The 27,948-nt window shown below is 51.5% G+C and overlaps 7 protein-coding genes across 7 annotated transcripts; 2 read left to right on the top strand and 5 right to left on the bottom strand.

The window, feature by feature from the left end:
• Positions 1–34: 34 nt before the first annotated feature.
• Positions 35–2,545, bottom strand: J4E82_011343 (uncharacterized protein; the record flags this gene model as incomplete). The annotated part of the gene is made up of 1 exon (XM_051737551.1): positions 35–2,545. The coding sequence occupies one exon, from the start codon at positions 2,543–2,545 to the stop codon at positions 35–37; it is 2,511 nt and encodes an 836-aa protein (XP_051582696.1).
• A 562-nt stretch (positions 2,546–3,107) lies between these two features.
• J4E82_011342 (uncharacterized protein) lies at positions 3,108–5,008 on the bottom strand (the record flags this gene model as incomplete). Its single annotated transcript, XM_051737550.1, has 7 exons — positions 3,108–3,481; positions 3,531–3,902; positions 3,955–4,348; positions 4,540–4,584; positions 4,635–4,741; positions 4,797–4,842; positions 4,895–5,008. 7 exons carry the CDS (start codon positions 5,006–5,008, stop codon positions 3,108–3,110), a joined length of 1,452 nt encoding a protein of 483 aa, XP_051582695.1.
• A 3,866-nt stretch (positions 5,009–8,874) lies between these two features.
• J4E82_011341 (uncharacterized protein) lies at positions 8,875–10,591 on the bottom strand (the record flags this gene model as incomplete). The annotated part of the gene is made up of 5 exons (XM_051737549.1): positions 8,875–9,027; positions 9,194–9,279; positions 9,341–9,405; positions 9,813–9,939; positions 10,369–10,591. 5 exons carry the CDS (start codon positions 10,589–10,591, stop codon positions 8,875–8,877), a joined length of 654 nt encoding a protein of 217 aa, XP_051582694.1.
• Positions 10,592–13,224: 2,633 nt separating this feature from the next.
• On the top strand, positions 13,225–14,874 carry J4E82_011340 (uncharacterized protein; the record flags this gene model as incomplete). The annotated part of the gene is made up of 1 exon (XM_051737548.1): positions 13,225–14,874. One exon carries the CDS (start codon positions 13,225–13,227, stop codon positions 14,872–14,874), a length of 1,650 nt encoding a protein of 549 aa, XP_051582693.1.
• Positions 14,875–19,271: 4,397 nt separating this feature from the next.
• Positions 19,272–20,446, bottom strand: J4E82_011339 (uncharacterized protein; the record flags this gene model as incomplete). Its single annotated transcript, XM_051737547.1, has 5 exons — positions 19,272–19,463; positions 19,517–19,828; positions 19,892–19,948; positions 20,009–20,252; positions 20,340–20,446. 5 exons carry the CDS (start codon positions 20,444–20,446, stop codon positions 19,272–19,274), a joined length of 912 nt encoding a protein of 303 aa, XP_051582692.1.
• A 2,477-nt stretch (positions 20,447–22,923) lies between these two features.
• On the bottom strand, positions 22,924–23,692 carry COX19 (Cytochrome c oxidase assembly protein cox19; the record flags this gene model as incomplete). Its single annotated transcript, XM_051737546.1, has 4 exons — positions 22,924–23,032; positions 23,268–23,382; positions 23,492–23,526; positions 23,640–23,692. The coding sequence occupies 4 exons, from the start codon at positions 23,690–23,692 to the stop codon at positions 22,924–22,926; spliced, it is 312 nt and encodes a 103-aa protein (XP_051582691.1).
• A 3,379-nt stretch (positions 23,693–27,071) lies between these two features.
• J4E82_011337 (uncharacterized protein) lies at positions 27,072–27,869 on the top strand (the record flags this gene model as incomplete). Its single annotated transcript, XM_051737545.1, has 1 exon — positions 27,072–27,869. One exon carries the CDS (start codon positions 27,072–27,074, stop codon positions 27,867–27,869), a length of 798 nt encoding a protein of 265 aa, XP_051582690.1.
• Positions 27,870–27,948: the final 79 nt, after the last annotated feature.

The following is a 27,948-nucleotide window of genomic DNA, read 5'->3' as shown; positions in this document are numbered from 1 at the left end:
TTGTCCCCCCCCCCCCCCTTCGAAAAACCGAAACCTACGACCGACCCAGCACACCCCTCACGCTCCCCTTAATCACCTGGCTCCCCCTAACACTAACCTCGCCAATCCCCGTATCGCCTCCAGACCCTCCGTTCAACCAGCGCTGGAGTAACGCATTACTCTCCATGGGCTTGATACCTTGATCCGCCGTCCCAACCGTGACATGCGCCATGGGGTTCACCGTCTCAAACAACAACTCCTCCGTCGTTGTAGTACCCGCGGCACCATCATCTACCTGTAGCGTACTAGATCCGTTCAACCTGACAACAAAACACATGATGCGATCGTCCCACACCACTCGCTCAAGCAAGACGTCACATGTACCTAGCTCCGGCTCCCAGGCGCCGCTCGAGCTTGTCTTCTGGCAGGCGTCGTGCAGTTTGCCGAGTTTATCCCAGTACTCTTGGTTTTGGGGTGCAGATGCGCGGTGGATGAGTGTGACGTGGAATTCGTTCTGCACACGCCGGGTTTGCTTGAGTTGCTTGTACATGCGTGCGGTGTTTGCGTCTTTGTCGTTGAACAGGGAATCGAGGATGGAGTTTATGCGAGCAGTTTCGAGGCGGACGGAGAAGTATTCCATGCGTGGTGCTTTCTTTGGCTTTGCAGGTTGAGCTTGCTGGTTATTGGCTCCGCGTTGTTGGCTATTTTGTTGGTTTTGGTTGTTACCTCTCTTGTCGTTCTTGTTGTTTGAGAGGTCCATCTTGAAGTCGGGTGTGTAGTCGTTCATGGCCCATTGGATGGCAGCGTCCATATCGGGGTCAGTCGGCATGTCTTTGCCCGCGAATAGGGCAGGATACGTCTCGAACATCTTGCCAATGATTGTCTCAAGATTCTCGCGCGAGTCGACGGTTGGGTCCAGGTCGATGACGAGATCGAACAGATCGTCTGGCTTGCCTGAAGGGTCGACTGGCTGGAAGCGATACATGAAGCCCTCCATGATCTGGACAATCTCATCCCTGCCTTTCGAGCCTGCTTGAATAGTCTGGTGATTGTCTCCGCGATCGAGCACACGCGTCTGTGTTGCCTGTCGAATGCGGTCGTAGTTGGATCGATCGTGAACGTAGTGCAGTGCGACGAACCGGGCGTCAGGCACGTTTTTTGAGATATCATTGATGATCTGATCCCGCTCGCGCTTCTGATGGTTGTTGCGATCGGCAATGACGACGGGATTTGTGACTAGCAAAGAAGAGATGGTGTCTGCGAAGATTTGACCACGTCCCTTCTTAGCCTTGACGTTGTCGTTCTGGAAATGACCCCAACCAAACAGCTTCACCAGAGCGAGAGCTAGAGTCGTCTTTCCGCATCCAATAGTCGCAATGGGAACGAGCACAATATTTCGGTCCGCTTTCTTGCTCTCGACGGGCCCGTTCTGCATTTCCTGCCTGATGATGTCTGCACCAGTCGTCCCGCGGAATTTGAGGAAGTCGTCGCGCATCTTAATGATGCCATGATTCGCGTTGTACTGCTTTGCCAGGTCCTTGTTCTGGGCAAACTGCCGTCGGGCAAAGTCCAGATACTCCTTGGTGATGGCCTCGTGCTTCTTGTAGCGTGGTGGCTTGCCAGCGATCAGAGCCCTGGTGCACTCACGCCACTGGCGGTACATGAGGTACGGCTCTTCGAACTTGTACTTGAAGAACCAATCTACATATGGCGCACCCTCAGACTCGCGTGCCTGGCACCGGATGACGAAACCCTCTGTGTCGCGGCCTTCGTAGTTGCCCGTTTCTGCGACCTTCTCCAAGAACTTCTTGACCTCTTTGATGTCGTTCTCCATTACGTATGTGACCTTCTTCATACCCCACTCGTCCGCGAACTTGTCGACGAGATGGCCGGGATACGTTGCGAACTCGGGCAGGTTTAGGTTGATACCGTGGATGTAGAGACCAGCCTGGTCTTTGGTGTATGCTAGGACGTGCTCCTCGAAATCGTCGTCGCATAGTTCAGCCACGAGCGTCGCGTTCATGGATCGAAGCGTCCGAGCAAGATCCTCCTTCTTCCTGCCGACACTCGTGACATGGCGCTCCACCCACTGCTCACCTACCTGGGCATGGCTGAGCTCGTCGCCTCGTGGACCAGTCGAATGTTTACTGCACACCAGCAGCGTGTCATCATCTAGACCAGACACGAAGATGATGCAGCCGTTCTCCTTGACACTCAACTCGTATGGACCCTGAGTATGTTGCTCCACATTCTTCCACTCAGTCTTCCTAATCTCACCGTGGTTGAAGAACTTGTCGTACCCCCTTGTGACAATCTCGTAGTTGCCTTCCCGGTTCTTGTATGTAAACAGTCCTCGGGCGTATGTCGGAAGGTTCGCTTTCTTGTAGTCCCAATCGTTCATCTTCCATGAGTCGACGGTCCGGCCATTGGGTAGCGAGAACGTGTGTTTCTTGACCGAGAAGCCGCCATTGCCCTTCTTGCCCTGGTGCGCTTCGAGAGCATGGACCAGATTTGTAATCTCTTTGGGATCTTGGGGCGCATATGGTGCTTGATCGCGGTGCGCCATGATCGCGGTCGTTCGAAAGGTGCGCCGAGAAGTAGGTGAGGCGCGAGCAAAGTTTCGCAGTGGACTGGATATCTGAAGGGAGGCTACGGGTAAGCGAAAAGTGGTGCGTGGTGGAATGCAAATGTGTGCAAGCGGGGACAATGTTTTAAGAGCGATCATTCGGTCGGTCAGGCAGCAAACAGAAAGGCAAGACAAAGTGCGCAGTAGCGGTGAGTCAACATTGGATGAGCACAAGGGCGTTCCTTACCAGGCTCGAATTGCAAGAGCAAATATGGAAAGGGCGCAGGCAAAGGCGCAGTCGCGTTGAAGTCAATAGGGAGTCATTTCTAGAAATGTTTGGCCCGTTCGCGATGAGATCACTTGTGGCTGTGGCAGGGGCTTACTTCCGCGGCGCGGGGTCGAAACTAAGCCCGTTTGAGAGGTATCTCTTTCCATTGCATCGCCATCTTGAAATCTGCATCAGCAGAATATGCATGATATCTGTCATTCATTGTACATTGCGAAGATAGTTCCAGATTCTAACAAAATTACTGCGCAGCATTCTTGACCTTGCACAACTTCATCACAGCTTCTTCACGCCCTGCGCCAAAATCTTCTCAACCTCATCTTTGTGCTTCGAGAAGTTGTCTACCAGATCATCCCACATCTTTGGGTCATGCTCGTGCTTCTTCTTGCTATTCCAAGCCCAGTCGGTAATGGTGAACATCCTGGAGCTCTCCATCATGAACGCGATAGCACCCTTGGAGATCTGCATCTCGGGAGGCGGTGCTGCGCTAGCTGCTTTGAACTCTTCATAGGCAACGCCATGGGGTACGAAACCGCACTCGAAGCTGATGCCTCCAGGTTGGAACTCATCGGAGCGGCCTGCATATTCGCCGTAGATCAGACCCATGAGCTCAGACGCTCCATTACGGTGGTAGTATGGCGGTCGGTAGGCTACAATCCAGTCAGCATCTTTAGCACACCCAGAATCTTGATGACTTACTATGCGACGCCACATCCCAACGCGGGCTGAAAATGAGGAAATCCGCAAGCGGTGCTGCCGGATCGCGCGAAGGTGCGGTAATAACGCAGAAGATTGAAGGATCAATATGATCAACCGAGATCGACCCCACGTTGACAAACTTGGTCAGATCGTACTTGTATGGTACATAGTTTCCATGCCACGCAACGACGTCGAAGGGCGAATGTTCTTGCTTGCTGACGAAGAATTTGCCGGCTAGCTTGTACACAATCTCCCAAGATTCTTGTTCAATCTCATACTTTGCAATTGGGTGCAAAAAGTCTCGAGCGTTAGCAAGTCCGTTTGCGCCGAGGGGACCGAGCTCAGGAAGCTGGAACTGTGAGCCCCAGATCTCTGCTCTAATTAGCTTCTCGTCTGCTCGTATGAGACTGGCTATACCACTCACCCAAAATGTAGCCGCGTGTTGGTCCCTCGACCTTGACTCTGAATCGCTGTCCTCTCTGGATAACACAAATCTCGCCTGGCTGCACGTACATTGGTCCAAACTCAGTCAGGATATCCAGTGCTCCTTGTTGAGGTACGATCAAGAAGTCACCATCGGAGTTTACCATTGCCCTCCTGTTCATGCTTGCATTGCAAAGATAAGTGTGAACAGCTAAACCCTCGCGAAGCGTAGGATCGCCAGAACCAGCAATGCTCTTGAGACCCGAGGCAAAATCAACGTCGCCATCGGTGGGAGTATCGAACGGAAGCCACGCAAGCTGTGTAGGAGAGACATGAACACGCTTGTTCACCGGGAGGAAGTTTGACTCGGTGTCTTCGTTGTCGGGGAGATCCGTCTAGAGCTTTTGTCAGCAAATAGAACAAGTGACCACCTCGTGGTTTGGCCGCGCTATCCATCTGACCATGCGACCCCAGTTTGGCCCTTGCATGACATGGCCGGAGTTAAGCATCGATGACGTGAGGTGAATCTCGCAGGGCAACAACATCGGTAAAGGGTCATAGCCGATGTCCAAGAAGGGTTTCTTACAAATCCTTGATGCGCAACGGCCGGACGCGCCCTATATAGGTACGCCTAATCGAGGCGTCAGCAACAATATCCATTCTTCTGCGCAGATAGCCAACCTTCTTGTTCAGATGCCTTGGAGCGACGAAAGAAGAACCGGTCATCTGCTCCGCATATAGTCCGAATCTGACACTCCTGGGGTTGTTCTGGCCCTTTGGGATAGTTCCTGGGAGATATCGGTCAATCCCTCGTCGCGACAGTCGGATGTACGCGATCCTCACCTGGCACTGCTTCTGATTCAAAGCTATTTCCGAACCCAGATTGATACTACAGGACAACTGTCAGCAGCGAACTTGGACATGGCAAGATGTCAGCTCACCTCATATGGATCGTTCTTCCTGGTACCAAATGAAGGTATAGCTCCATCTTTCTGCGTCTCTGCCCAGTGGAAGATATTCTGGTACTCCTTTGGGTCTTTGAGTGGTTCAGGCATGATGACACTGTATTCGTGACCGCTCAGTCCAAGTGTTGCACAAGATCGGTGTGAGACTAAGATATTAGACCGGATGACTAGGCTCAGGTATGTTCTCTGCGACAGTGCAGATTATCTTCGAGGGAGAGTTTGGTAGACCAGAAAGTCTGGCGTCAAAAGAAGTGCATCATCTTCACAACGACCCCACACTTGTCGACCCCACAATGTCGCAGGAAGCCGCATCGTGCAGGATGGAATATCCGGTCACCAAGTTCCCCTCCCTACGAATCCTATCGGCGCATTGTCCAATCATTGATGATTCCGAAACGAGCTCTCGTCGTCATGCCTGGCTGTGCACAGCGATGAGGTTGATTTGGGAGTGAGATGCGCAACTGCCGATGAGGGTCGAAGAGGGGTAGCTCCACGGCCCTGCGACGCCGGGAAAGAGCGGACCTCATGCGACCCCGATTCGCTGATATTACCCTGCAGTGGAGCAGTGGTTCTGCTTGTAAAGAAGTTTGTAAGTACATAGTCAGCAGCGGCAAGGCGGCTGTCTCGGGCTTGGTGATGGTTTACTGATGTTACAAGTCGGGTTGTTGCACGACAGCGACTTTTCAAATACATGAAGAAGTTCGCGATACTAGACATGCTGCGCCGCATGCACAGTGGCTAGGTAGAGAATCCTCCCCAGATTTCTGGCTCATGAGGATTTCGCTTAGCCCCACGATGCAACTCAATCTACAAAGTACCTAGGTACCTGAGTCAGGATTGTTGCCAAAACAAGATCATGTTACTTCTCCATCAAGTCGACAACAACAACAACGATAACGCAGCGAAAGTCTCAAAGGACCGTTGGGTACAGAGCACGGCTCAAAAATAACGTGCTTTCTCGCAGTCACAATCTTCCATCGCATTCCCTTCCGCATCTTCCCCGTCTGACCACCCCAATAAAGATTATTCAACACACCATCACTATAATCATCCTTCCCGTTCCATCCATCCTCATGATACCAGTCCAGAAACGTCAGCGCCACAATGAATTCAGTTCAGCCCTACGCTCGCGAGGGCTTATCGGTCTTGCCAACGGACCTCGCCTATCCTCGATGCGAAGCTGATCCCCAAGAGCTGAGGAGACCAACCCTGCCTACCCGTTGTGATAACTCTCCTGATCTTGCATGAAATCGCCAGTCGAGCCGTTTGTTCGTCTGCGAATTCTAGAATCGGACTTTGAGTAAAGAAGTTCGACCGCGTGGTACAGAGCAGCTGAGCTCGCAGTAGTCTAGATGCAGAAGTGCACTACGTTCAATCCGGACATTGACAGCGTCAACATTGCGCGGTATACACGACTGTTAGAGCAGTTGTTGCGGTCTAGAATGATGTAGAATAGATGGAATACTTGATGAATCCTTCCGCAACATAGCTCCGGTCCAGTAATCTGTAGCCTTGCTATCGTGAGGCGAGACGAGGCTTACAGTAGCGACAACGACGACGCGTCTAACAGTCCAATAATCACGTCCCTTACGCGTCCATGGAATTTCCGCTTTCCGTTCTCTCTCTCCCTCGCCAAAAGCCACAACAATTATACTCTACGCTTGGGCTCGCCTTACGAATCATCATTCCATCTGCGCCACAAAAAAGCCCGAATGACCGTCCACTCACGGAACTCCCCTCCATCTTGACACTATCCTCACACATGATCCATCACGAACAACACAAAACATACGCAAAACCGCACACCCCCATCGGCATCAAATACCGAGAATCCTATCATTCCTGCTAAACGCCTCCGTTTTGCGGAGATGCCCATGTTATTTTAGTTCGCAATGCTCATTGCTTCCCCATCCGTCGTTGGCTTCGGAATGGAAACATGGTGTCGTCATTATAGTGAACCTGACTGACCGCTCATTCATGTAGTGAACCAAACTTTTTCTTTGCTTCTTTTCTACCTGCTGGCTAATTCCAAACAAAGCCAACTCCGAGACCGACACCACTTTAGTGCGAGATGGTGATAGAAGAAGAAGAAGGGTTGTTAGAACACGGAACCGCGTTTCCCGCCCAATTAAAAACATGGCGAACCCATGTTGCTAACTAACTGAGACAAGTTCCTTGTTCTTTGTCCTCTCTTGACCGCCTCGTCTCGCTTCGGCAGCAAGTCAAAACGCCTCGCGCAATTAGGCGGCGCAGGCCGCTAGGTAGCTAGCCTTGAGATCGAACCAAACTGTTCTTTACCACTGTATGCGGAAGAAGAGCAGTGTATGGAAACGCGCCCCCCTTGCCCCCTCCCAGCGGGCCACCCTGCGGCCTGCTTTCGACCCTGTTGCACGTTATTGTGGCTTACATGTAAATGCGCCGCGCTGTGCGTAAGCGCCCATGCCATGCGCAATCATGTTCGATGCGGGGTATGCCTAATCCCTGTCTCGTTACTACACCACTACGACTTCCATCGCGATAATAACGCCCACGCCCACTTCTTTCCCAGCCCAGGACTCGGTTGTATTTTTGTTTGTTTGGTAGGGGGCAGGTATGTGTAGATCACGAGGCTTCACCACATCCCCCATGGATGAACCTAGACCGCTTGATGGCCTTGTTCGTTAAACTTGCCTCTTGTCTAGTTCCTCGCAAGAAAGATAGAGAGTGATGAACCTTGAAGTAACAAGAAGCTATATCCTTACACCTCCATTTTACAACCTTTATTATCGTTCGCGCGATATGCGATCATGTTCGCATGCAAATCATGCACTCTGCAATCACCCGACAGAACACCCAGAGTCATGTTCCAAGCACCATGTCAAATACGCAACCAGCCCAAACCCTAAATCCTAGCCCCGCCACTCACACTATACCCTTATCATAGGAGGGTATTGCGCGATGCAACAGCAAGCATACTCGTAGCTCCTTAGAACGCGCAAGATGGTGTAAGAGCCGTTCGCAGCGTTTGCGGTTTCTTGCTTGCGACAGGCCTACCAAGACCGAGGCGGTGCATTCTCGGGAGTTGCGGGACCCTGCCTTTCGTGATGGACGATCTGTGATCGGCACTGTCTACTGGTCTGCGCCTTTTTTTCGACGTATGCAGTAGAGGGAAGGTGTATGGTTTTATGGTTTGCTGATCGCGACCCTGCGCTGATCGGTCGGACAAATTGCTCACATTGCACTACTTCGTACGAGAAGTTCAGAGTAAGAGCAAGAGCCAGTCGGATTAGCAATACGGCTTCTTGGTGAGGTAAGGCTGGCTGCTTTGTAGTGAACTCGCCACAAGGTAAGCATGATCAACGCAAACATCCGAGAGGCTGATTTGATGGGGTTGGATAGGCTACGCTGCGTCGCGTGTGAGACAAGAAACAACCTCGCGAGAAGCCGAATCAAGTCAGTCACCAACTAGCAACTGGAATGTATGTAACAGGTATATTGGACATGAAGATGAACAGGTTTGGTGGAGTCCAGTCAAGCATGCAGTCGGAGCGTCGGGCTTGGTAATGCAAATGTGGCCATAGGTTAGTGTATGAAACGATGAAACGCTCCTTTGAACAACGCGCTAGATCCTCAGTCTACGCCCGTTTCGAGCCCACTCTGAAGCTCGCGACGTTTGGTGTGGCACATCTTCTGTGGCCAACCGATCAATCACAGGGCGGGAGGGAGCGTCGTGGAGAACGCCGTGTGCGTGACTACGCAACGTGATGGGCTCGGAACAAGTGTATCGGAGGCATCCTGGTAGACGATTGAAATCGCGTCAAGAGGCAATATACTGCTCTGGCAGACATGTCTGACAATTGATAACATTCCCGACGCGCGTTGCGTTGCGTCGACACTCTTTGTATGTACAGCGCCGCATAGCCACAATATCCAACGTGACACTCGTGATGCATGGGAAGAAAGGGAGAAGAAGAAACTCAGTCGTTCATCCAAGCAGCCACACGGTTGCCGCCAAAACGTGCAGCGAACCGTAGACCAGTCGAGCCCATCGGGAAATACGAGACGATGTACCATAATAGACATACTAGTTGGGCAATAGCCGCAACAAAGGTGAGGATGGTACTGTGGAGCTAATCACGCGGACAACGTCAGTAAACACGAGCTAGTATGGAGACGATAATCGATAAGGGCTGGCGTGGGGGGCAGGTGGATGTTCGTTTTCGGGCAGCCATGACATGTACAAGGGTTGACATGTGCGCAGGGATCATATGTACTGGGGTAAGAACTTGAACCTACACCTAGGGAAAAGAACAGTGTGAGAGCGATGCTCCCAAAGTAAGCAGCCGTGAACGGAAGCCTCGGACCAGAGGTGAGGTGCTGGACTTGGTGGGAGTGTCAGCAACGGTGATGATGGTGGTTGGCTTAGGAATGAGGCTTGCTTACGGTATTGAATAGGGCCCATCAGGACACCCCAAGCTGCCAAAAAGAGAACGCTTCCCATGGACCATCTGCAATCAGGCCATGGTTGTTAGCGCTAACGTCATTCAGGTGATGTGCATACGACTTGGCAAGGTAGAGTCTGGACTAGACGTGAAGGCTGTCTGCACCCTGCAGCGCGCCGAACCTTGGACCCGCATGATCGCTACAAAGGGTCCAGTGCCGATCTTACGGTGGCTAGAGAGTCAAGCGACGCAATTCGTCCAGGTCAACGTCCGCAGTCGGTGAGCGGAAACATGCGATCCTTGGAGACATTGCAGATTGCATGAGTTCGCATAGCCGTGCCGAAGGACGCATACGGTATGTGCCAGTGCCTATCCGCCTTGTATGATCTCACCACTGGCGAGCAGGCTGCATGCAGGGCGTCCTTTTGACTGGATACGAGAGGCAACAGAGACAAGACGAGCTGAAAACTTACAAAATGGCAAACTTGCGTGGCCTGAGCAGGAAGACAGGCGTGAACATCAGGCCAATGCAGGTAGCAAACATTGCCAAGGCAGCGAGCAGCAGGCCGCCAAATACGAGCAGCCGGTCCCACCGACTCACTGCAGGTAGTGGTTAGCGCAATGAACATGAGTCAAGAAGGGAGGGAGAGGGCAGTGTGAAATGCGATGGTCCTGCATCCGAAGGTGGTAACGCAGGAACTCCCTTGCTGTCACATTGCCGGTCGTTGCGCGGCCGGGTTGGTGCAAAGGCAGACGGAAGGGCAGATGACACGTTGATGAGAGGAATTATGGATATTCTCCACAACTGGACAGATGCTCATTTCAAGAATGCCATATGATATCCAAGGACGGAAGACAAAGAACCATGGCTGTGCGGTGAGACTAGTCTCAGAACGTCGTCGTCTGATGACATCACGCGCCACAGCTGGAGTGTTGTAGTGCGCGGGCATATAGTGTGCGGGGGGAGTGGAGTGGATGTGCAAGGTGAAGGTGTTTTGCCACGGCATGTAATGGAAGACGTAGACTTACGCGCAAACCACCCCTCTTCCTCCTCTCGCCGAGAGGGCGCTGGGAGAGGGGCGCCCGGGTTGGTCTCTGTTATGGGGAGTCTGACATAGCCACCCTCGCCGAAGGGATTCAGGTTCTGTATGCGGCCCAGGAATGAGGGCGGCGCCGTGTTGACGGGGGCGGGTTCCTCTCTTCTACTCCAGCCGAGAGAGTTCATCGAGTCGCGGAACGAAGCGGAGGCCATGGTAAAGAATTAGGGTAAGGGTAGCAGTGAAGACGTGAGGTGCAAGCTTCGAGCCTTGGAAGCCGCAGCAGGCGACACAAAGATATGCGGGTCCAGGTAGCTGCCGTCGACCCTTGTCTAGCAGAGATTCAGGATGTGGCTGGAAGGGAGGGCACAGCTGCCTAGTGTCGATAAGTGTCGAACAGGATACAGCAGCGGTTTGTTCGATTCGGTGCAACTGCAACTACTGCGACAACGGACCGGAGGATTTCGTGCAGATGATCTGCCTGCGGTGTGGGAACAGGCGTCTCAGATAGGACGACGGATGGGCGAGGCTTGTGACGAGGCCGCGAAGGGTGCGGTAGGTGCGATGGCGACGCGAAAGGTGTAGCGGAAGGTGCGATGGGCCGGGGGCAGCACCGTGGCGGCGCTGATTGGTCGAGGGGAACAGTAAGGAACTCTCCGGGTGCTGGGTAGAGAGGGTTGGGCTGGTCGGTCGTATACGGTGACAGTAGTAGACTCAGTTCACATCAGTCAAGGTCGGCCGTCGCGTCGATTAGCGTCCTAGCGACTAGTGCGCGATCGTCTCCCGCTGCGACATGGCTAGTCGACGCTTTCAGGTAGACGCACACACACACCCACTCTCTCTCGGACACTTCGGCCAAGCCAGTCTAGCATGTCTCCCTAGACCTCGAGAATGAATGACGCTCGATACTGAGCCCGACTGTCCTTTAGTGAGTCACATTGCGCGCCCTCACCCAGCTTTGCTCCAAAACCGGGTAGCTGAGACATGATTACCTCGTCGTGACCAAAAGAGGCCACACCTTGCTCGCATGGTGGGCGCAGGACCGGGGTGGGCAACAGGCAGAGCCACACGCAGCGTAAGGCGGGTGAGCATGGCAAAAGAGCCGCCAGGTCGACTCGAGTGTATATTATGCTGCCGTGCCGCGTCCAATAATTCCTCTCCTGTCTAGTAGTCCCACTGCATGTCCGTCAGCATCTTCTCCAGACGTGGCCGACTTCTCCATACAATATATCTGCGGACCACTGCGGGCCGAGTTTCCTCCACAGCCGCCATCGCTGCCTCTGTACGCCGCCGCACGTCATCCCTTGCTGTCTCTCCGAACCACATAGCTTCCTCACTGCATCGCTAGCCGCGACTTGCTTTGCCGTACAGACGCCCCTCGCTGGCCTGCGATCCGCGGATAACAGGCTGATTCGCCATTGCCAATAGCTGCTTGGCGCAAGCGCTAGCAACACCATCCTCTCTGACCGCCTTCCGGCTTAGGGCCCTCCCACACCGACCAACTCGCTTCAGCTGCCCCGTCCTCGCTCTCAAGAGAGAGCCGCTGCAGCCAGCGGAATATCTTCAGCCTGTGCCGCATACAGACGCGCAGACTACAAGCACCGCAGCCCGCCTACCACGCTTCCTGGTCCACGGCTCCCAGCCCACATCCCACCCTTGATCCCTCCCCGCCATATACCCCGACATCCATCTCCATATCCCACCTCCGGTATTTTACCCACCACCACCCACGCCAGTCGCACAAACGAGTCGCCTCCATCTGTTCACTTCTCCACTCTCTGGACGACTGCCACGACGACCCTTCGCCCCTCACCTCGACAAACAAGACAAACTCCTTGCTCGCCCCACACTGATACACCAACACTACGACTACCCTCGACCACCAAGTTTGCTGTCCCCTCACCGGAGCAGCTAGCCGTTCGAGCGACCTCACTCCGTCTCTCCAGAACCGAGAGACCGAGTGTTGCAGGTGTCATTGCCATTGCGCCTTCCTCTCAATCGTGAGGTGAGTCAGCGCCCGGCTGCCCTTTCCTTTGCTGCTACTCTCCCTTCACCACCACTGCCACCACCACCACCACTCCTCGCTTCAGCCTGCATCGTCAACACCAGGTCTAGCCATACCGCGACCGTGTGCGACTGTTTCGCTGCTTTTGTCCTCTGTACCACCATCCCCACAGCGCCGGGCTGCAGCACGGCTGTCGTCCGCCGTCGCGCGCCTCGCGGGTTACCTACCTGTGCGCTACTTTGATGCACTCACCCCTTCAACCGCCCAACACTTCAGACTGCTGGACTGTGCGCTGACACATCCTTTCAGTTCGACTACAGAACCACAGCCACGAACGCTGCCGCTCATAGCCGTAGCAGGTTCCAGACCGGTGAGCGATAATTCCCGCCATATACCCGCAACGACGACTGTTGCATAAGAGCCATAGCGCTAACATCTTCTGCACAGACAAACAATAGCTTTCTGACCCAGATTAGAGGCTTGCTTGCACTGTCCTTGTGCTCATCAAATAGCAAGCATCTGCCAGGATCTTTAAAGGGACACAGAACGCCTCGTGCTGCAATCATCCTGCAAGCTTGCGAGTGAGTTCCTTAGTCACTTGCTTGGGCCGACGTCAGATCGTTTCAGATCCCACACTCGGCACCAGCATCGGCCCTCGGCCTCACACACCCACATTTCTGGAATACTGCAACCCACAGTAATGCCAAAGCCTAGTAAGTACGCCTTTGTGACATTCCCCGCTCTGCACTGTCATGAGAACGTCTGCCGAGTACACCCACATCTCCTATATCAACTCCTACCCCCACACTTCCTCTTTCGTCATTTCAAACGTCAATTTCTATCATGTACTACGAGACAATACTGACTGTCCCTCAAGCGGACGCTCTCTTCACTCCTCCCTCTTCCTACTCTCCTCAGAAGCCGATTGCAAGGCTGGACCTTGGCTTCGACTCTCCCTCTGACGACGTGCTAGACGCTGATATCTTCAACATGACTGGCACAGGATCACCTCAACCATACATTAAAGAAGAGGTCGACGAAATGTCGTTCAACAACCGCTTTTTGGGGCACAACGGCCTCGACATGAACCACCAATACGCTAACGCCCAGTTTTCTGGACATGAAAACGCCAATGGCATCAACCCCTCCGAGCTCAACATGAGCGGGAGCATGATGGGCAACCACTTTGGTACCAACAGTTACACGCAAGGCGGAGCTGGTATTGCCGACGACGAGCTTGCTGAATCTCTGGGCACTTTCGACCAGCAACCAGGCTTCAACAACTTTGCACAGGAGCAGGTTGGCCAGCAAGACTACTATCACAACCACACCAACAACACAAGCATGAACCAGATCTATTCCAACACACCGGACGACCTACCCATTCACAGCCCCTTCAACCATCCTGGCAACTTTGACTTCAACCAGTACCAATCAGTACCCCAGAGGATGAACTTCCCTGGCAGCATGCCGAGTGGATCCATGCGTCAGCGAATCACCATGAGCCGGACTGGTAGTGACAGCCGCGCTCCCATGTCACCCAAGACCCCTGCCATGGCCGGTCTCCACCTCGGCACTCCAGACTCTGGTAACTTCACTCAGCCAATCATGACCAACATGCATCGTCACCAGAAGAGCGTATCTAGCCAGTGGGATGGCACTCCTGGGAGTGCGCATTCATGGATCGACTCACCAACGGCATCGCCCCACACTGGTGGTCTGCACCACCAGCAGATCACCGATGTCTTGCACTCGGGCAAGCACAACTCACTCCCCGCCAAGGTCGACATTGGCCAGAACGCGGACGCAAAGAAGCGCCGACGTCGGGAGTCTCACAACTTGGTCGAGCGTCGACGACGCGACAATATCAATGAGCGTATTCACGACTTGTCCAGACTCGTACCCCAGCACCGTCTCGAGGACGAGAAGATCCGCAAGCACATCAACAACAATGGACCCCTGTCACCTACTATGGGAGCCAGCGGTATGTCGCCTCCACAAGCAACGTCACTTCTTGCTGGTGGCCAAGGAAGGCGGGCTGCTGGCAACATTACACAAGGACTGCCAATCGAGGAGAAGGACAAGGGACCAAACAAAGGAGACATTCTCAACGGCGCTGTTAGCTGGACTCGCGACCTCATGTGGATGCTGTCCAAGAAGATACAGGAGTGTGACGAGCTAGCCGCACGACTCCAACAAGCCACTGGCGAAGAGTGGGTCACTGAGCAGACGGAAGACGAGAAGCGCATGAAGACGGAAATCCTCGAAGCTCTTGAGAAGAATGGCTCTGGTACCTTCCGATACTCGCGAGGGCCAGGTTCCGGACTCCGAGTACCCAAGCACACCAACTTGGCCGGTGAGCCCCTTAGCGGCGTATCTCCACAAAGCCTGAGTCCAGGCATGCAGAGCACCGGTAGCGGTTCTGGATCCAACCAGCCACAGTACTGGACCAGCCTAAAAGAAGAGGATGAATACGGCATGGACATGGGCTGATCTGAAGCATGTCAGATAACCCAATTCTTCCGGTCTCCATATCTCTTTGTCGATTCCTTCACTATGATACCCCGCGATACCCCGCACCCGTTCCTGCATCTTGCTTGATGCATACGCTAGAGCTACATCAATGAGGCTAAAGGCGCCTCAGACCGGTGGACCATTCCTCGGCATATCATCAATCATCGCCCTTGAGCCTGCTCTCCGCATACCGTCTCTGCTGGCCAAGGACGGATGAAGCTTTCGCTTGCATCAAGCACTTCCCATCTCGTTGCATAATATGTTCTACCCCTCCGTGGCACATCATCACCCTGGCTTCCGCTCATCATCACCCGAGCCTAGCCTATCCAACCGGAGCACAAAGGCCTTGGTCGCTCCGGTATTCGACACACACTCCGTACACGGCGGTCTCACCTGTCACAACAGCTGTGGCCACACCTTTCTGGCAGCTCTGACGACTCGCTTACCTTCTTTGTTTAGTCTTGTCTCATTTCGCATGCAAGTGGCGTTGCTTTATCTGCAGCTTTTGCACCTCATCACCCTTGTTCTTTTTTAATCATGGTTTTTTGGTTACAGGAAGGTACCTCGTTAGCATGGTCGGCGCGTTTTCGGATTGTTGGCGTTCTATGGTGTGGGGAATCGTGTTGCTGGAGGAGAGTAAGAGAATGATAGACATGCAGAAGACGTTCGGATAATGCTGGCTATGGATGATGGGGCCTGTGGAAATTCCTTGTTACTTGACGTTCTGTTACCTAGCTTATGGGCGCGTTATAGGTTGGTTGGTTCCAGCTTCAATTTTATCTCACATGTTTAAATATGGCTTTTTTTGACTTGTTCGAATGAAGTGAAACTGGTCGAGCCTCGCTGCACTTTGCCTTCTCCATCCAGCACACTAAAGCCAACCCTTGTTTCTGGCAGATTAGAGCTTCACAACGCCCATGATTTGCAATATAAGCAGGATGCCATTGACGTTTGGCCCGCCCGCTCATACGAGAACACAAAACCGTGCTTCATTGGAACTACTCGGTCTCTTCCAAGCCCGCGGCGGGCGTAAACGCCACATCCAGACATGGAGAATTAGCGCTGGATCTTTGTAGTACAACGACGACGCTCGCTCGCTGGCTGGTTGGTTGGTCAGAAATAAGCAAAAAGGTTCAAGTCACACACCTGCATGCATAATTGCGCCATCTTCAACGGCTTGCTGCGGAACGGGCAAGGGGCAAAAGCAACTTCATGGCGGATCTTTACATATCCGAGCAAGTTTCCGAAGGGTTACTCCCTGTTGTGAGACTGGAGTGCTCGGTTATTTCGGGTGGTGGGGGAAGGAGGAGGAGAGGAGAGAAAGGTGTAGATTGTGAATGAATGGATGGTTAGGAGGGTATATGAGGAGATGGTAACATGGATACAAGAAACAGGATAGGTGGGTTGTATACATGTAGGCTGTGGGATGACTGTAAGCAAGAAAGAAAAAAAGAATAAGGGGAAAGGAGAGATGTGGAGATGGCAATGTAAGTTGGTGTTGGGAGGAGTTGAACTGAATTGAGAGTTTGTTTGTTTGCTATCGCTTGCTTGCCGCGGTTAACTGGTAAATCGAGCCTGTCGTAGAGTTCCCGTCATCCTCCTTCTTTGGAAAAGCCACAAAAAAGAAAACAAAAAATCACTAGTATCGACTACAACGATTTTCTCAATAACTTTTTTTTTCAGTGGTAATACGGTTACCTGCATATTCCCACCTCACAGTCTGCCGGCTGGTTGATTGATTGATTGATTGATTGAGGAGTAAGTCAGAATGCTAAAGGAGAGGGGGCGTCGAGTGTTGCTTTTGTTTTGATTGGTTGCGGGCCTGGAGGCCGTTTTCCTTTTCTCTCCACTATCTCTCTACCCCCTGTCCTGTATCTTTGGCACACAGACCGATCGTAGTGTTGTTGGGCGGGAAGAAAAAATAATGGTAAACTGGGTGATCTACCGGCAGGAAGCGGGGAGGGAGGGGGAGGGAGACAGGGTATATGGGAGAGGGGTGGATATATGTGATATGGACATTATTCACTTGCATACGCATGGGCGTGAGCATGGATTTGTTCGTTTGTATGTCGGTCATTGTCGGATTGCCATGGTTTCGGTTGGTGGGAACTTTTGCCGCGAGAGAGAGAGATTCTTTGCATCATGTGAGAAGACTTTCCCTCCTTCTTCCTCTTTCCTTCTTTTCCTCTTGGTACAATGGAAAGGTGGGGTTTTGTGATAGTTGGTGGCCTGTATGTAGCACAGAGAGACGCAACGACAGCATAATCCACCTCCTTTGGCGGATATCGCTACACGGCCAACTACGGCCATCATGGCGTGCCTAAGTTGTGTAGTAGCATTGAACGGGGCGGGGTGGAGGGGCGACGGAGGCGAGAGGAGGGGGGGTTGGTAGTACGATCGGTGTCCAGGGGCTTTTTCGGTTGATCAAGGACGGGGATTGTGACTGGGTGGTTACAATCGGTACTGACATCTGTTGTGTAACGTGCTTACGCATGCAGCGGTAATGGGTTGGGATTCTGTTAGTCGATAGTCGATAGTTGGCGTTGATAATGGGAAAAGCGATATAATAGTATATGCTATCATGCCGGTAATATTCGCGACCCTGGCTGCTGGTACTCAGGATGAGGGTTTTGGCATGTGAAAGAACTTTTACTCAACTTCCACATCGGGAACATCAACGCACCTTTGTCTTGAAACTGGAGTGCACGCATAGCAAGCCATATGCCGCATCGTACAATGTCTAAACGTCGAAACGCCATCCCGTCTCCCGCGCTCTTAGCAAAGTGCAAAAGCCCATGTGCCAACGATGTCACGGCGCGACCACTCAGTAGATGCGACCACACCGTTTCAAAGGAACTCGGTCATGTGTTGATTGAACGTCGCGCAACATGTCTCAGTGCGCGATCCGATAGCCGGGCATCGACAGGGAACAGGAGAGTAATGTTCAATACGAGTTGGTACTCGATGGATTGGCTCAAGTTATCGGCGGTGTTAGGTAACCAGCTGTACCACGGTTACACCCACCGATCCGTAGAGACTCTCCCTGGAGCTAGGCATCTAGGCTCTTGGGGGGATGACCCACAAGTCTCGGCTGTTAACCGTCACAGCATAATGACAGCAGATGGTGATCAACGAAGGTATAGTAATAGATTAGGAAACACACATGCATACACCACATCTGCTATTAATTGATGTAACAGTATGAGTTTTCTAGTAGCACATCAAAGTTATCCGGCAACTCCCAAACAGTGCTCAAATTGGACCCCATGGTCAATGTGAGCGCAAGTAAAATCCATCTTGAGATCTCTGGCCCGTAATAATGATACCACTTCTCTAGCACTTGCTTTCTGTCCTGCATTTCAGAGATTGCGGCCAAAGCTTCGACGGTCTTTAGGAGGTTTCTGATATCCCCCTCCTCGAATTCGCATTCATGCTTTCTTTTGAACCAGTCAAAGCAGTAACGGCCGAGCTCGGAATATATCATATCCCTCGGATCGCCGGAACCCCTGCTTGGGTGGAGACCTCGAACTGTGCGGCGATAGTCATCAACTAGTACCCTGATCGGTACTTCACGTTTCGTACATTCCCAAGCGTCATCATCATCCCATGCCATATCTAGCAATTCGACCATCGTTGACCAAATCTTCGAGGTCTTATCATATTGAGAGGAAAAGATAGGTTCGTCGCGGTCGAAGGCCCTCCAGGCCATGAGGTACGGCATTACTACTCGTTCATGGCCTGATGTCGTACATTTGAGTTGAATTGGAAATGAAGGATCCGGAACTAGGCCGGTGTTACTGGCTATTGCCTTGCAGAAATCAACGCTCGGAACCAAGGTACTGGCGAGAGGATGTGGGTCGTCGCTGTAGCGAACCTCGATGATAGGTAGATTGTCCTGGGAATTGGAGGAGACAGAGAAGATTGTATTGTGCACTAGAACAGCAGACGCTGAATGCTGAAAGTCCCGTGTGGAGACTCTAGATGCTAAGATACGGTAGACGTCGGTAGTTGGTATGCGAGCTAGAAACCGACGGTTTATGAAAGGGACAAGGCATATCGGCTTTCTCTCGCGCCGTATATCAGGGTCAAGTTCTTCAGGTTGGAATCTCTGGAGAAGCGTTGCCCAGCCGGATATGTCGTATGAGTCCATGAGCCGGGATGTGGGTAGGTTCTCATGAGAGAAATCTATTTGATGTAACCCTTCTTCGACGAACAGTCGAGTAGCGATCGAAATCGTAAATGAATCATTAGGTGAATCATACTTGGTACACAAATATGTTGCGTGCTGGGTCGCTGCAAATTCATCTTGTGTAGCGGGTTTCCGCATACTGGTCGTCTCCAGTAGGACTGCTATCACCCTTGTATCAATTATCATCCTATATATTTTGACATTCCACAGGGTTCATACGTTTTTTGGCTTCAGTGACTTTGACCCAACGCCGAATCTCACTGAACACAGAAACGAAATCAGGATCGTTTTCGTATTTAAACTTTGTCATGTCCGAGTGGTTCTTGTCGAGAGGTATGCTGTTCCAACCGGATAATTTAGCAGATGCAGGCGAAACAACCTTTGACAATAGGTTAGACAATCACAAATGCTGGAACCATATCTGATACTTACATAGCCAACAAGAGGAACTTCCTTTTGCTCGTAGAAGCAAGTTATGTCGATGCGCTTGGGCTCTCTCGTCTTCAGCATCTTGGTGAAAGACTCATGTAGAATGGCCAAAACCTCCGAATCAGTTTTCAAGACAACCACGATTTCAACATTGACGTTGTGGACGACACTGAGAAATTTAGCTGATTTGCTTGCCCAGTTTGCAAGGCTATCAGCGCCAGCGTGAGGGGTACCCAAAAAAGCTATCGCAATAGTGCTCTCAACGATACTATAGAGATGAGAGCTAGCCGAAGCCTCGTTGGAAAGCGTGAGACACTGTGCATATGGTCAGTAAGGATCGCTTTGCAAACGATCGACAAAATGTTCTTGAAGACTTACACTTTGCAGGACTAGACCGCCCAGGCTATGCACTACAAATGCGATGGGCCGATCAGTCTAGTAGGCTTTCGTCAACATCCTCTTCGTAGTACTTGATATTGAGGACAGTTCACGTACCGAATCATCGAGAGAACGTTTCGCATAGAGGCCATTGAGCAGTGACTTTCCGTAGTCATGCACGCGCCCCTTGTTCACCATATCCCACCAGTGTATAACGTCTGCTGCATAGCCGAACCCAAGTATACGCACATTTGGTAGCAGAGGTGGAATAAAAGTCTTGGGCCATGGCGCGTCTCCCTTTTTGTTTCCATAAGTCCACGTACCCTCACGGGTACCAGTGATACCATGGACGAAGACAAGGCTTTAGTGCATCAGCATTTTTCCAAAGTGTAACGACATTGTAAGAACTTACTCTAGGACAATACTCTTAGGATCGGATGGAGCTCACCATTCTTGAATACCAGTGGGGAAGTCTTTGGTTGTCCGTGGTGGAGCAACCGATGGATTTGGTGATGGAGTACGCCCTCTGGATCTGGAGGACAGGATATTAAGCATTTGAGTCTGGTCAGCTGTTTGCTCAGAAGTGAGAGCGTCATTCTGATCTAAACCAGACGTGGACCCGTGCCTAGGGCTGCTTGAGCCTTTGCCGAAAAGCTTTTTGAATCTACCCATTATCACCGTCCTGTTGTTGTATTCTCTACGACAGCAATCATCGTGATTGTGCGGGGGAGCTCAACGAGGTAGCAACTTCAGCTTAACACCAGCTGAACAGTAGACCCACTTATCATGTACGTGAGTACGCCTCTATTCAGCCACTGACGCTTACCCCTCTTTGAGCACCAACCAATCGAAAAGCTTGGAAGATACTTTGAAGTCTCCAAACGCTTTCGAGTTGGCTATGCCAGTGAATTAAAGCCACACTCGTCGCCTTAGTCTGCTCAATCCGCGTTGTCGTTGTTGTGCTCGAAGTGAGGTTGCGCCGATGTACTTGGGTAAATTTCAATAATCAGCACAAAAGAAAGCTAGGCCGCGCTCCGAAATAGAGAGAGACGATTCGCTTGCTTTCGCAAGATAAGCCTTAGCCGCAGCATAGTGCGCTCGCTGGGTCAGCCTCACTGGGACTAGATCTTCCCACCTACGTTCGAGGCTGCGAGTACAAGTCGAGACGGCAAGCGCGGTAGCCCAGCAACTACACGCATAACGTCCTTAGACGCAGCTATGCAGTTGAACATTCGGCTTCCAGACGGAGTCATCTTGAACAGCTTCACTGTCTTTGACAATGAAACTATTGAGCAACTCAAGAAAAGGTTACAGCCGCGCGGTACGTACCTAGTTCCGTTTCATACAATCTCGAAAGAGCACCACTTATTAACCATAACACAGTCTGCAGGTCACCTGAGGAACAATGTCTGATCGCGAACGGACGGGTCCTTGACGACGCATGCACGGTTGACGTTACTGGACTTTCAGATGGGACAACGGTTCAGCTGATGCTCCATGATGGTCTCGTTAAAAGCAAAGGCCAGTCAGCCCCAGTATCGGTTGCGATCAATGATGAATCCTCGTTTGTCGTCCAAATTAAGGTCAGTTGAATACGGTCAGGATTTGGATCAATCTGATGGCTTTAGATTGGTGATAGCATTAGCCACGAACAAGAAGTTGCGGCTGGTGATCTCGTGTATAGCCTAAAACTAAAGATTGAACACGAGTTACGCAAGTCGCAGAGAAGGACAGTGCCATTTGGAAGGCAGATATTGCTATACGAGCAAGTAGAACTTCAAAACGGGCGGAAATTGAGACATTACAAGCTCGAAAACGGTGCAGTACTAGAGATGCAAGACAAAAGCCCACCTCAGACAGCTCAACAGGATGTAGAGGGTACACAAACAGTATTCGTCAAAACGCTTACGGGGTCAGTGCAACTCTCTGGGATGAAACACACCTTTCAGCTAAACTATATTGTAGGACTACTGTCTCTCTAGTCCGGCTAAATCTCAGTACGACACTTGTTATCAAACTCAAGGAAGACATTCAAGATAGAACAGGTATTCCACCGGAGACACAGCGGTTGATATATGCGGGTAAGCAGTTGGAAGATGAACGGACATTGGGAGAGTATAACATCGAGAGTGAGAGTACCCTGCACATGGTGTTGCGCGTTCCAGGAGGAGGTGCGGTAGACTAGCAACACTAATCGCGAAGTGTGTTCGGACATAACGGTATACTGATGGTTCCTGCCAGTCGTCATTCTTCTGCATTCATCCTCTGCGTATGTTTAAATACTGCATGACAAGGTACTGCGACGACAGGACGACAGTAGTAATAAAGTGCGTGTTATTGCTATTCCGAATTGTCTTGAACGTAGCTGCGGGCGATAGTGAGATTGTCACGCGTCGCCGCGAGTGCGAAGAGTGAGCCATCCAACTGCCCAGCTCTACGTGGGATCACGACCATCTGCCCAGCCTCCCCACAATTTGTGGGCCATTGAGATATGGGGGGTTCTTTTCCTTTGATGAATATGCAAAGGTGAAGAATCAGAGTGTTGGCCTCATTTGCGCACCTGAGGTATGATTACTTCAGTTGTGCCTTGTCTTCGTCCGACTTGTTGCGGCCCGCGTGGAATCACCGCCATTCCCAGCTGCCACAGCACCTGTCCAGCCGTCATCTACATTTTTTGTTCTACTCCACACTCCTGCATGTATTGACCCTTCATTTCATAGGAGATACCAGCCTCGTCGATCCCGTAACAGTGTCCAACCCCATGCCTCATCTCATGTGCCGACGAGTGGGACGCAGGGCGTCGTCTCGGTGTCGCCTATCGAATCCTGGGCCTCACTGCAGGGAGCGCATGGCAGGCATTCGTGGTGTTCGGGTGCATCGGCTTAGACGTTGAGGGTGCGCAACAAGAAGAGTGGAGACTGTATTCGCAATGGTAGCGTGAACTTGGTTCTTCGGATGCTACCGAAGTGATGACCATGAGGCTGCCACCCTCTTCACTCCAACAATATGCGGCATCTTGTACCCCACGAGGTCTACTTTTGCGACGTTTGGGACGAGGTGGTCGTGGGCTTTTTCGAGCCGGGGCCGTCACTGTCGTCACCGAAGCCTAGGTTTCTGAACGAATCAGGGGCCATGAGATTCCTGTAAGCACAAGAATGGTCAGTAATACGCTCATCAAATGCAAAAGAAGGCGCGGGACAAAAACGAGTGCATGCGACGCTTTCCGGGGGCTGTCGGGATAATCTGGTGGTGTGAGGAGACCGTTGTCTTATCCGTCGCTTGTTCTGGAACGAGTAACGGGAGGAAACGTATCGCAATATATGTAGTAGGAAGGCGTTGAACATTGCCTGAGAGAAGGTAGGCCTGGTGTACGTACCGGTCCATACGGCATGATAGGTATGATTTGGAGAGGTTGCGGCATTCGGGATCGTTAGTCCCGCGGTGGGATTTGATGCATCGGAGGTACGAGAGCATAATCTCTTTACATTCTCCTGAGAGGAGATGTCAGTATGTTGTGTGTCTCTATTGCGACGACGGATGGGGGCCGACGTAGGCGGGATGGGTAGGTAGGATGTGAAAGTTGAGGCTAGATTCGCGTACCGTCGTGGTCGAGAGGAAACGAGCCTCGCTCTGGCCTAGAACGGATTAAGAGTGAGCAAGAATTCACAGGATGATAGAAAGAGGCAGATATGTGCAGTGTGTCCCTCTGATGGCACAATGCGACTGGCGCGTTGAGGGAAGAACTCACGGATTTGGCCTGATGACCTTTTGACCAAGTCCAGCGCCTCCAAAATTACTCATTTTGAGGTATTAAGCGATTGAAAAATGTAGTCGAGGATGTTTCGGGAGTCCGTGACGCGGTGGTCGAGTGCAATGGTCGTGGTGAAGAGTGGTGACTGTGGTGGAGTGAGCATTAGACAAACTTAGCGCCATTGGACTCGTTCGCTGGCCAGTGCTCTGCTTCCATCCTTGCAACCTCGGAATGACGCAACCACCATCGAACCTCAAGCACGTTATGGCTTGCCAAAGACGCGCTTCCATGTTCAATCAATTCATGCGTAGCTTACTCTCTGTTTGGAGTGCGTAGTACTAGGCTTTTAGGAATGACTGTCGCGAGAAGCCGGGTAGCAATCTCAGTTGACAGCGCTCACTTCTCGTCATCTTGTACGATACATACTCCATGAGGACGGAGAACGTGTCTTTGGGTCTGCTCGAGCCTGACTTGTATGGAAACAGTCATTGGGTATTTTTCGATCAATAACACATACTCATGGTTGGTCTGGTCATGCAAGCGCCAACGCGCGGTGGCGTCGTCGCCTGGGCAATGCGCAGGTGAGGGGTTGCGCCTTACTTTCACTCTACCACCATCGAACCAAGACTACAATACTATCTAGGGAAGCCCGACTCGCTGTTAAGCACGTCGCTAGTATGAGCGATGCTCATCAGACGCCCCGCCTGCCTCCTGTTACATTGAATACCTCTCAGTATTCATCAGAAGTTACGACCACGAGGCTGCCTACACCATCCCAACAGAGGTTTTGCGAGCCTTGCAGGGCTTTTCTCCGAGGAGATAGTACAAAATGCTTTGGTCCGGACAAATATGACCATAGTGAGAGTCTGGATCATGAGTACATTCATCATGTCGATGCGGAGTCTTTCCAGCGAGCTCTTGAGCTTCCTTGTAGCATATGTACTCGGCTCTACAAAGCATTCCAAAGAACCTCCGGTATAGTTGGCTTTATTAGAGCGTGTCATGACGGCTGACTTATTGTTAGAACGATCGGACCAGACCATTTATTTGACAGGGCCAACGCATTACTGTTGGTTAAATGACGACCTCAGTTTCCTGAGCCACTGTGGAACTGTTTGGCCTGGACTGGTACCATACGAATGTAAGAACAGTCATGTTTTGCATGTTTTCTATCTATCCAAGACTGACTCTAGAGTAAAGCAAGGCCTGACTTACATTATCAACATATCACTCAAAACACGGGTGATGCTAGAGCTCTTTCATTCTTGAAGGATCAGTACCACCAATGCCGAGAAAAGCATTCGCAATGTCAACGTATCGCACCCTATAATGATTACATGCCAACTAGAACCATATTTGTTGGATCTGCTGGGGAAGAAGAAGTACGCCTTTGCGATAGTGTCGAGATGATCGCCGGATCCGCCTACATTGTACTTTCACACTGCTGGGGCAAGAACCCGCAACATGTCATGCTGACAAAATCTACTGTGGAGATGCTCAAAGAAGGCATCGCTCTGTCTTCTCTGCCAAAAACTTTCCAGGACGCCATTGCAATAACACGGACATTCGGCATCCAATATATCTGGATTGATTCTCTGTAATGCCGCCGCATCTCTCTCTAGCCTCGCAGTCACTAACCATATAAAGGTGCATTTTTCAGGATGACTTACACGACTGGGCAGCTGAAGCTTCTCGTATGCGCGATGTTTACAGCAAGGCCGAACTCTGTATTGCAGCCACTGGCGCTGAAAATGGAGATGTTGGTCTTTTTCTTGATCGCGACACCGAACAAGTCACACCCGTCATGGTCGAGGCTACGTGGTCAAGGGAGCACTATTTATCACGCTGGCTAACCCCAGGTTTCTACCTGTTTGGCTTTAATCATGTCGAGGCTTATGAAGCCATCGATGCTGCGCCTCTAAATCAAAGGGCATGGGTTGCTCAAGAACGTTTTCTTTCTCCACGGATCTTGCATTTCACACAATCCCTGCTCTTCTGGGAGTGCCAAACATTTCTCACACACGAAAACGATGCAGTGTTGGAAAATCCAAACTTTCAAGAATTCCGGGGAATCAACTATCTCAGAGAGCAGCTCATTCAAGTTCAAAGGCCAAAATTCAGCGTTGGACCTATGCAGGATGTCACTCTTCCCAACACTACGCCAAGAGAGCTCTACAACGCGTGGTGGGAATTTCTGGCGGATTACACTTCATGCGGCATCACTAAAGAGTCAGATATCCTGGTTGCGCTAGTTGGCGTAGCAGACCACGTTGGACATGCTACGAGCGATTGCCTGGTTGCTGGTCTCTGGAAAGCAAACTTCATCGAAGAGCTGTGTTGGCGTTCAGACGGTAATATCTCGAAGCCTAGCGTCTGGCGCGCACCAAGTTGGAGTTGGGCGAGCTTGTCAAGCCGTTGTGACAATTTTGCATACTCGAACGGCAATATCGATCATCAAATGGCAGCAGTAGTCGAACTCTATATATCGACAAAGCCTTCAGGAGAAGTAGAACAAGGCTCAGCCCTCGTGGAATGCAGACTCGTTCCAGCCGCTGTGCAGTATAGAGGACTGAAAGGTCACGATAGATACTACAACGCCTGCACCACTTTAGGCAAAAAGGTTTCGACCTCGTTCTCCGGAGAAACTTATATTAACAATGATGAGTTAATCAGCGTCCAGCTTGACGTTGCGGAAGCGCCTTCTTGCTACGCTGATCAAGCGGTCGACGTTCAACTGCTTGTGCTCTTGAAAAATGGGGACGGCTCTATGTATTGGATGACACTAGACGGAATCTGCGTAGTGGGCTCCAAAAAACAGGAGGGTGCTTTTGAAAGGGTTGGGTATTTTCACGCGAAAGGTGCAGCCGCGATGTTGTTGCTGGCAGCGTACCACCAAGCTCGGGTTCAAGCGATCTCACTTGTATAATCTGTTTTCTTATACCTCGATTGAATACTAGTATTTGTCTCGAAGACTCTGTTATATAGCTATTGTACCGTGTTAGGAGAGTTCGAGGAGGCGAGTTTGCAATGGACTTAGTCTCAGATGGGATTCAAGAATCCTCTACTGAGGCTTTACATTGCCTTAAGAGCAGTTCGAGCTGTGTCCCCGCTGGAGGGAGACTTGAAAAAAGCGCAGAGACCCAAAAGCTCAGGAAGAAGTGATTGGACGGTCGTACAGGAATGAGTTTTCTCCGTCTTGGCGGACCCCAGGTTTTACCCCACATTCCGACGATCAATACCAGCGCTCAACATAGGCAGGATAGCCGATACCCGATGGAGGAGTGACGTTGGAGGTTGTAGATCTATACCAGACTCAATACCGCGACCATGGCAAGTAAAGTCGGGCCGCACCAGTGCCGAACATAAAACATCATCCCGCAACAAATAAGTTTCCATTCCATTTTTCGGGACCACGGTCACTCTGCCAGTATGAGGTTTGATACACTCCTGCTTGGAGGCCTCTGCGCCGTATCAAATTTCCCATACGCCTCATCCGCACCGCGCGATGCTCGCTCTACTCAACATGTCCCGGAAGTCAAGAACCGCATATTCGTCCTCACAGACATTGGTAATGAACCCGACGACTCAATGTCTCTGGTCCGGCTACTCGTACACTCCAATCTCTACCAAATCGAAGGCTTAGTAGCAATAACCTCATTCTGGCTTCCCAATGCCACACTTCCTAACATGATCCACGACATCGTAGACGCATACGGAGCCGTCCAGTCAAACCTGCAATCGCACAGCAACACCTTCTTCCCAAAAGTCGACGACTTGAAAAGCAAGATTGGCACTGGACCCTCCGTCTACGGCATGCAAGCTTTACGTCAACTCGAACAAGGAGCAAACATCACAAACGGCACCCAAATGCTCATCAACGCCGTCGACGCTTCACCATCCCCACTATACGTACAGCTCTGGGGCGGAGCCAACACCCTCGCCTCCGCACTCTGGACCGTAAACCGCACTCGCTCAGCCTCAGAACTGGAAACATTTACCTCCAAACTCCGTGCCTACGCCATCTCAGATCAAGACGACACAGGCCCCTGGATCCGTCGCAATTTCCCTAGTATGCGGTACATTGCCTCGCGCCATGGATTCAACCAATACCCAGTCGCAGCGTGGATCGGCATGAGTTCCACATCCGTAGATCCAGGGGGTCCAGACAACGAAATCGTGTCCAGAGTTGCTAACAATCAATCCAAACTGATGAGACTGACTGACTGACTGATTGCTTGGCAGTCAGTTCAGTGTCAGTTTAGAGCTCTCGTCTTATCAGTCAGTTCAGTTTAGAGCTCTTAAACTG

This window comes from Alternaria postmessia (assembly GCF_024291825.1).
Source record: "Alternaria postmessia strain BMP 2775 chromosome Unknown scaffold_187, whole genome shotgun sequence".
Taxonomy (NCBI): Eukaryota; Fungi; Ascomycota; class Dothideomycetes; order Pleosporales; family Pleosporaceae; genus Alternaria; species Alternaria postmessia.
This window is presented reverse-complemented; position numbering and strand designations above follow the sequence as displayed.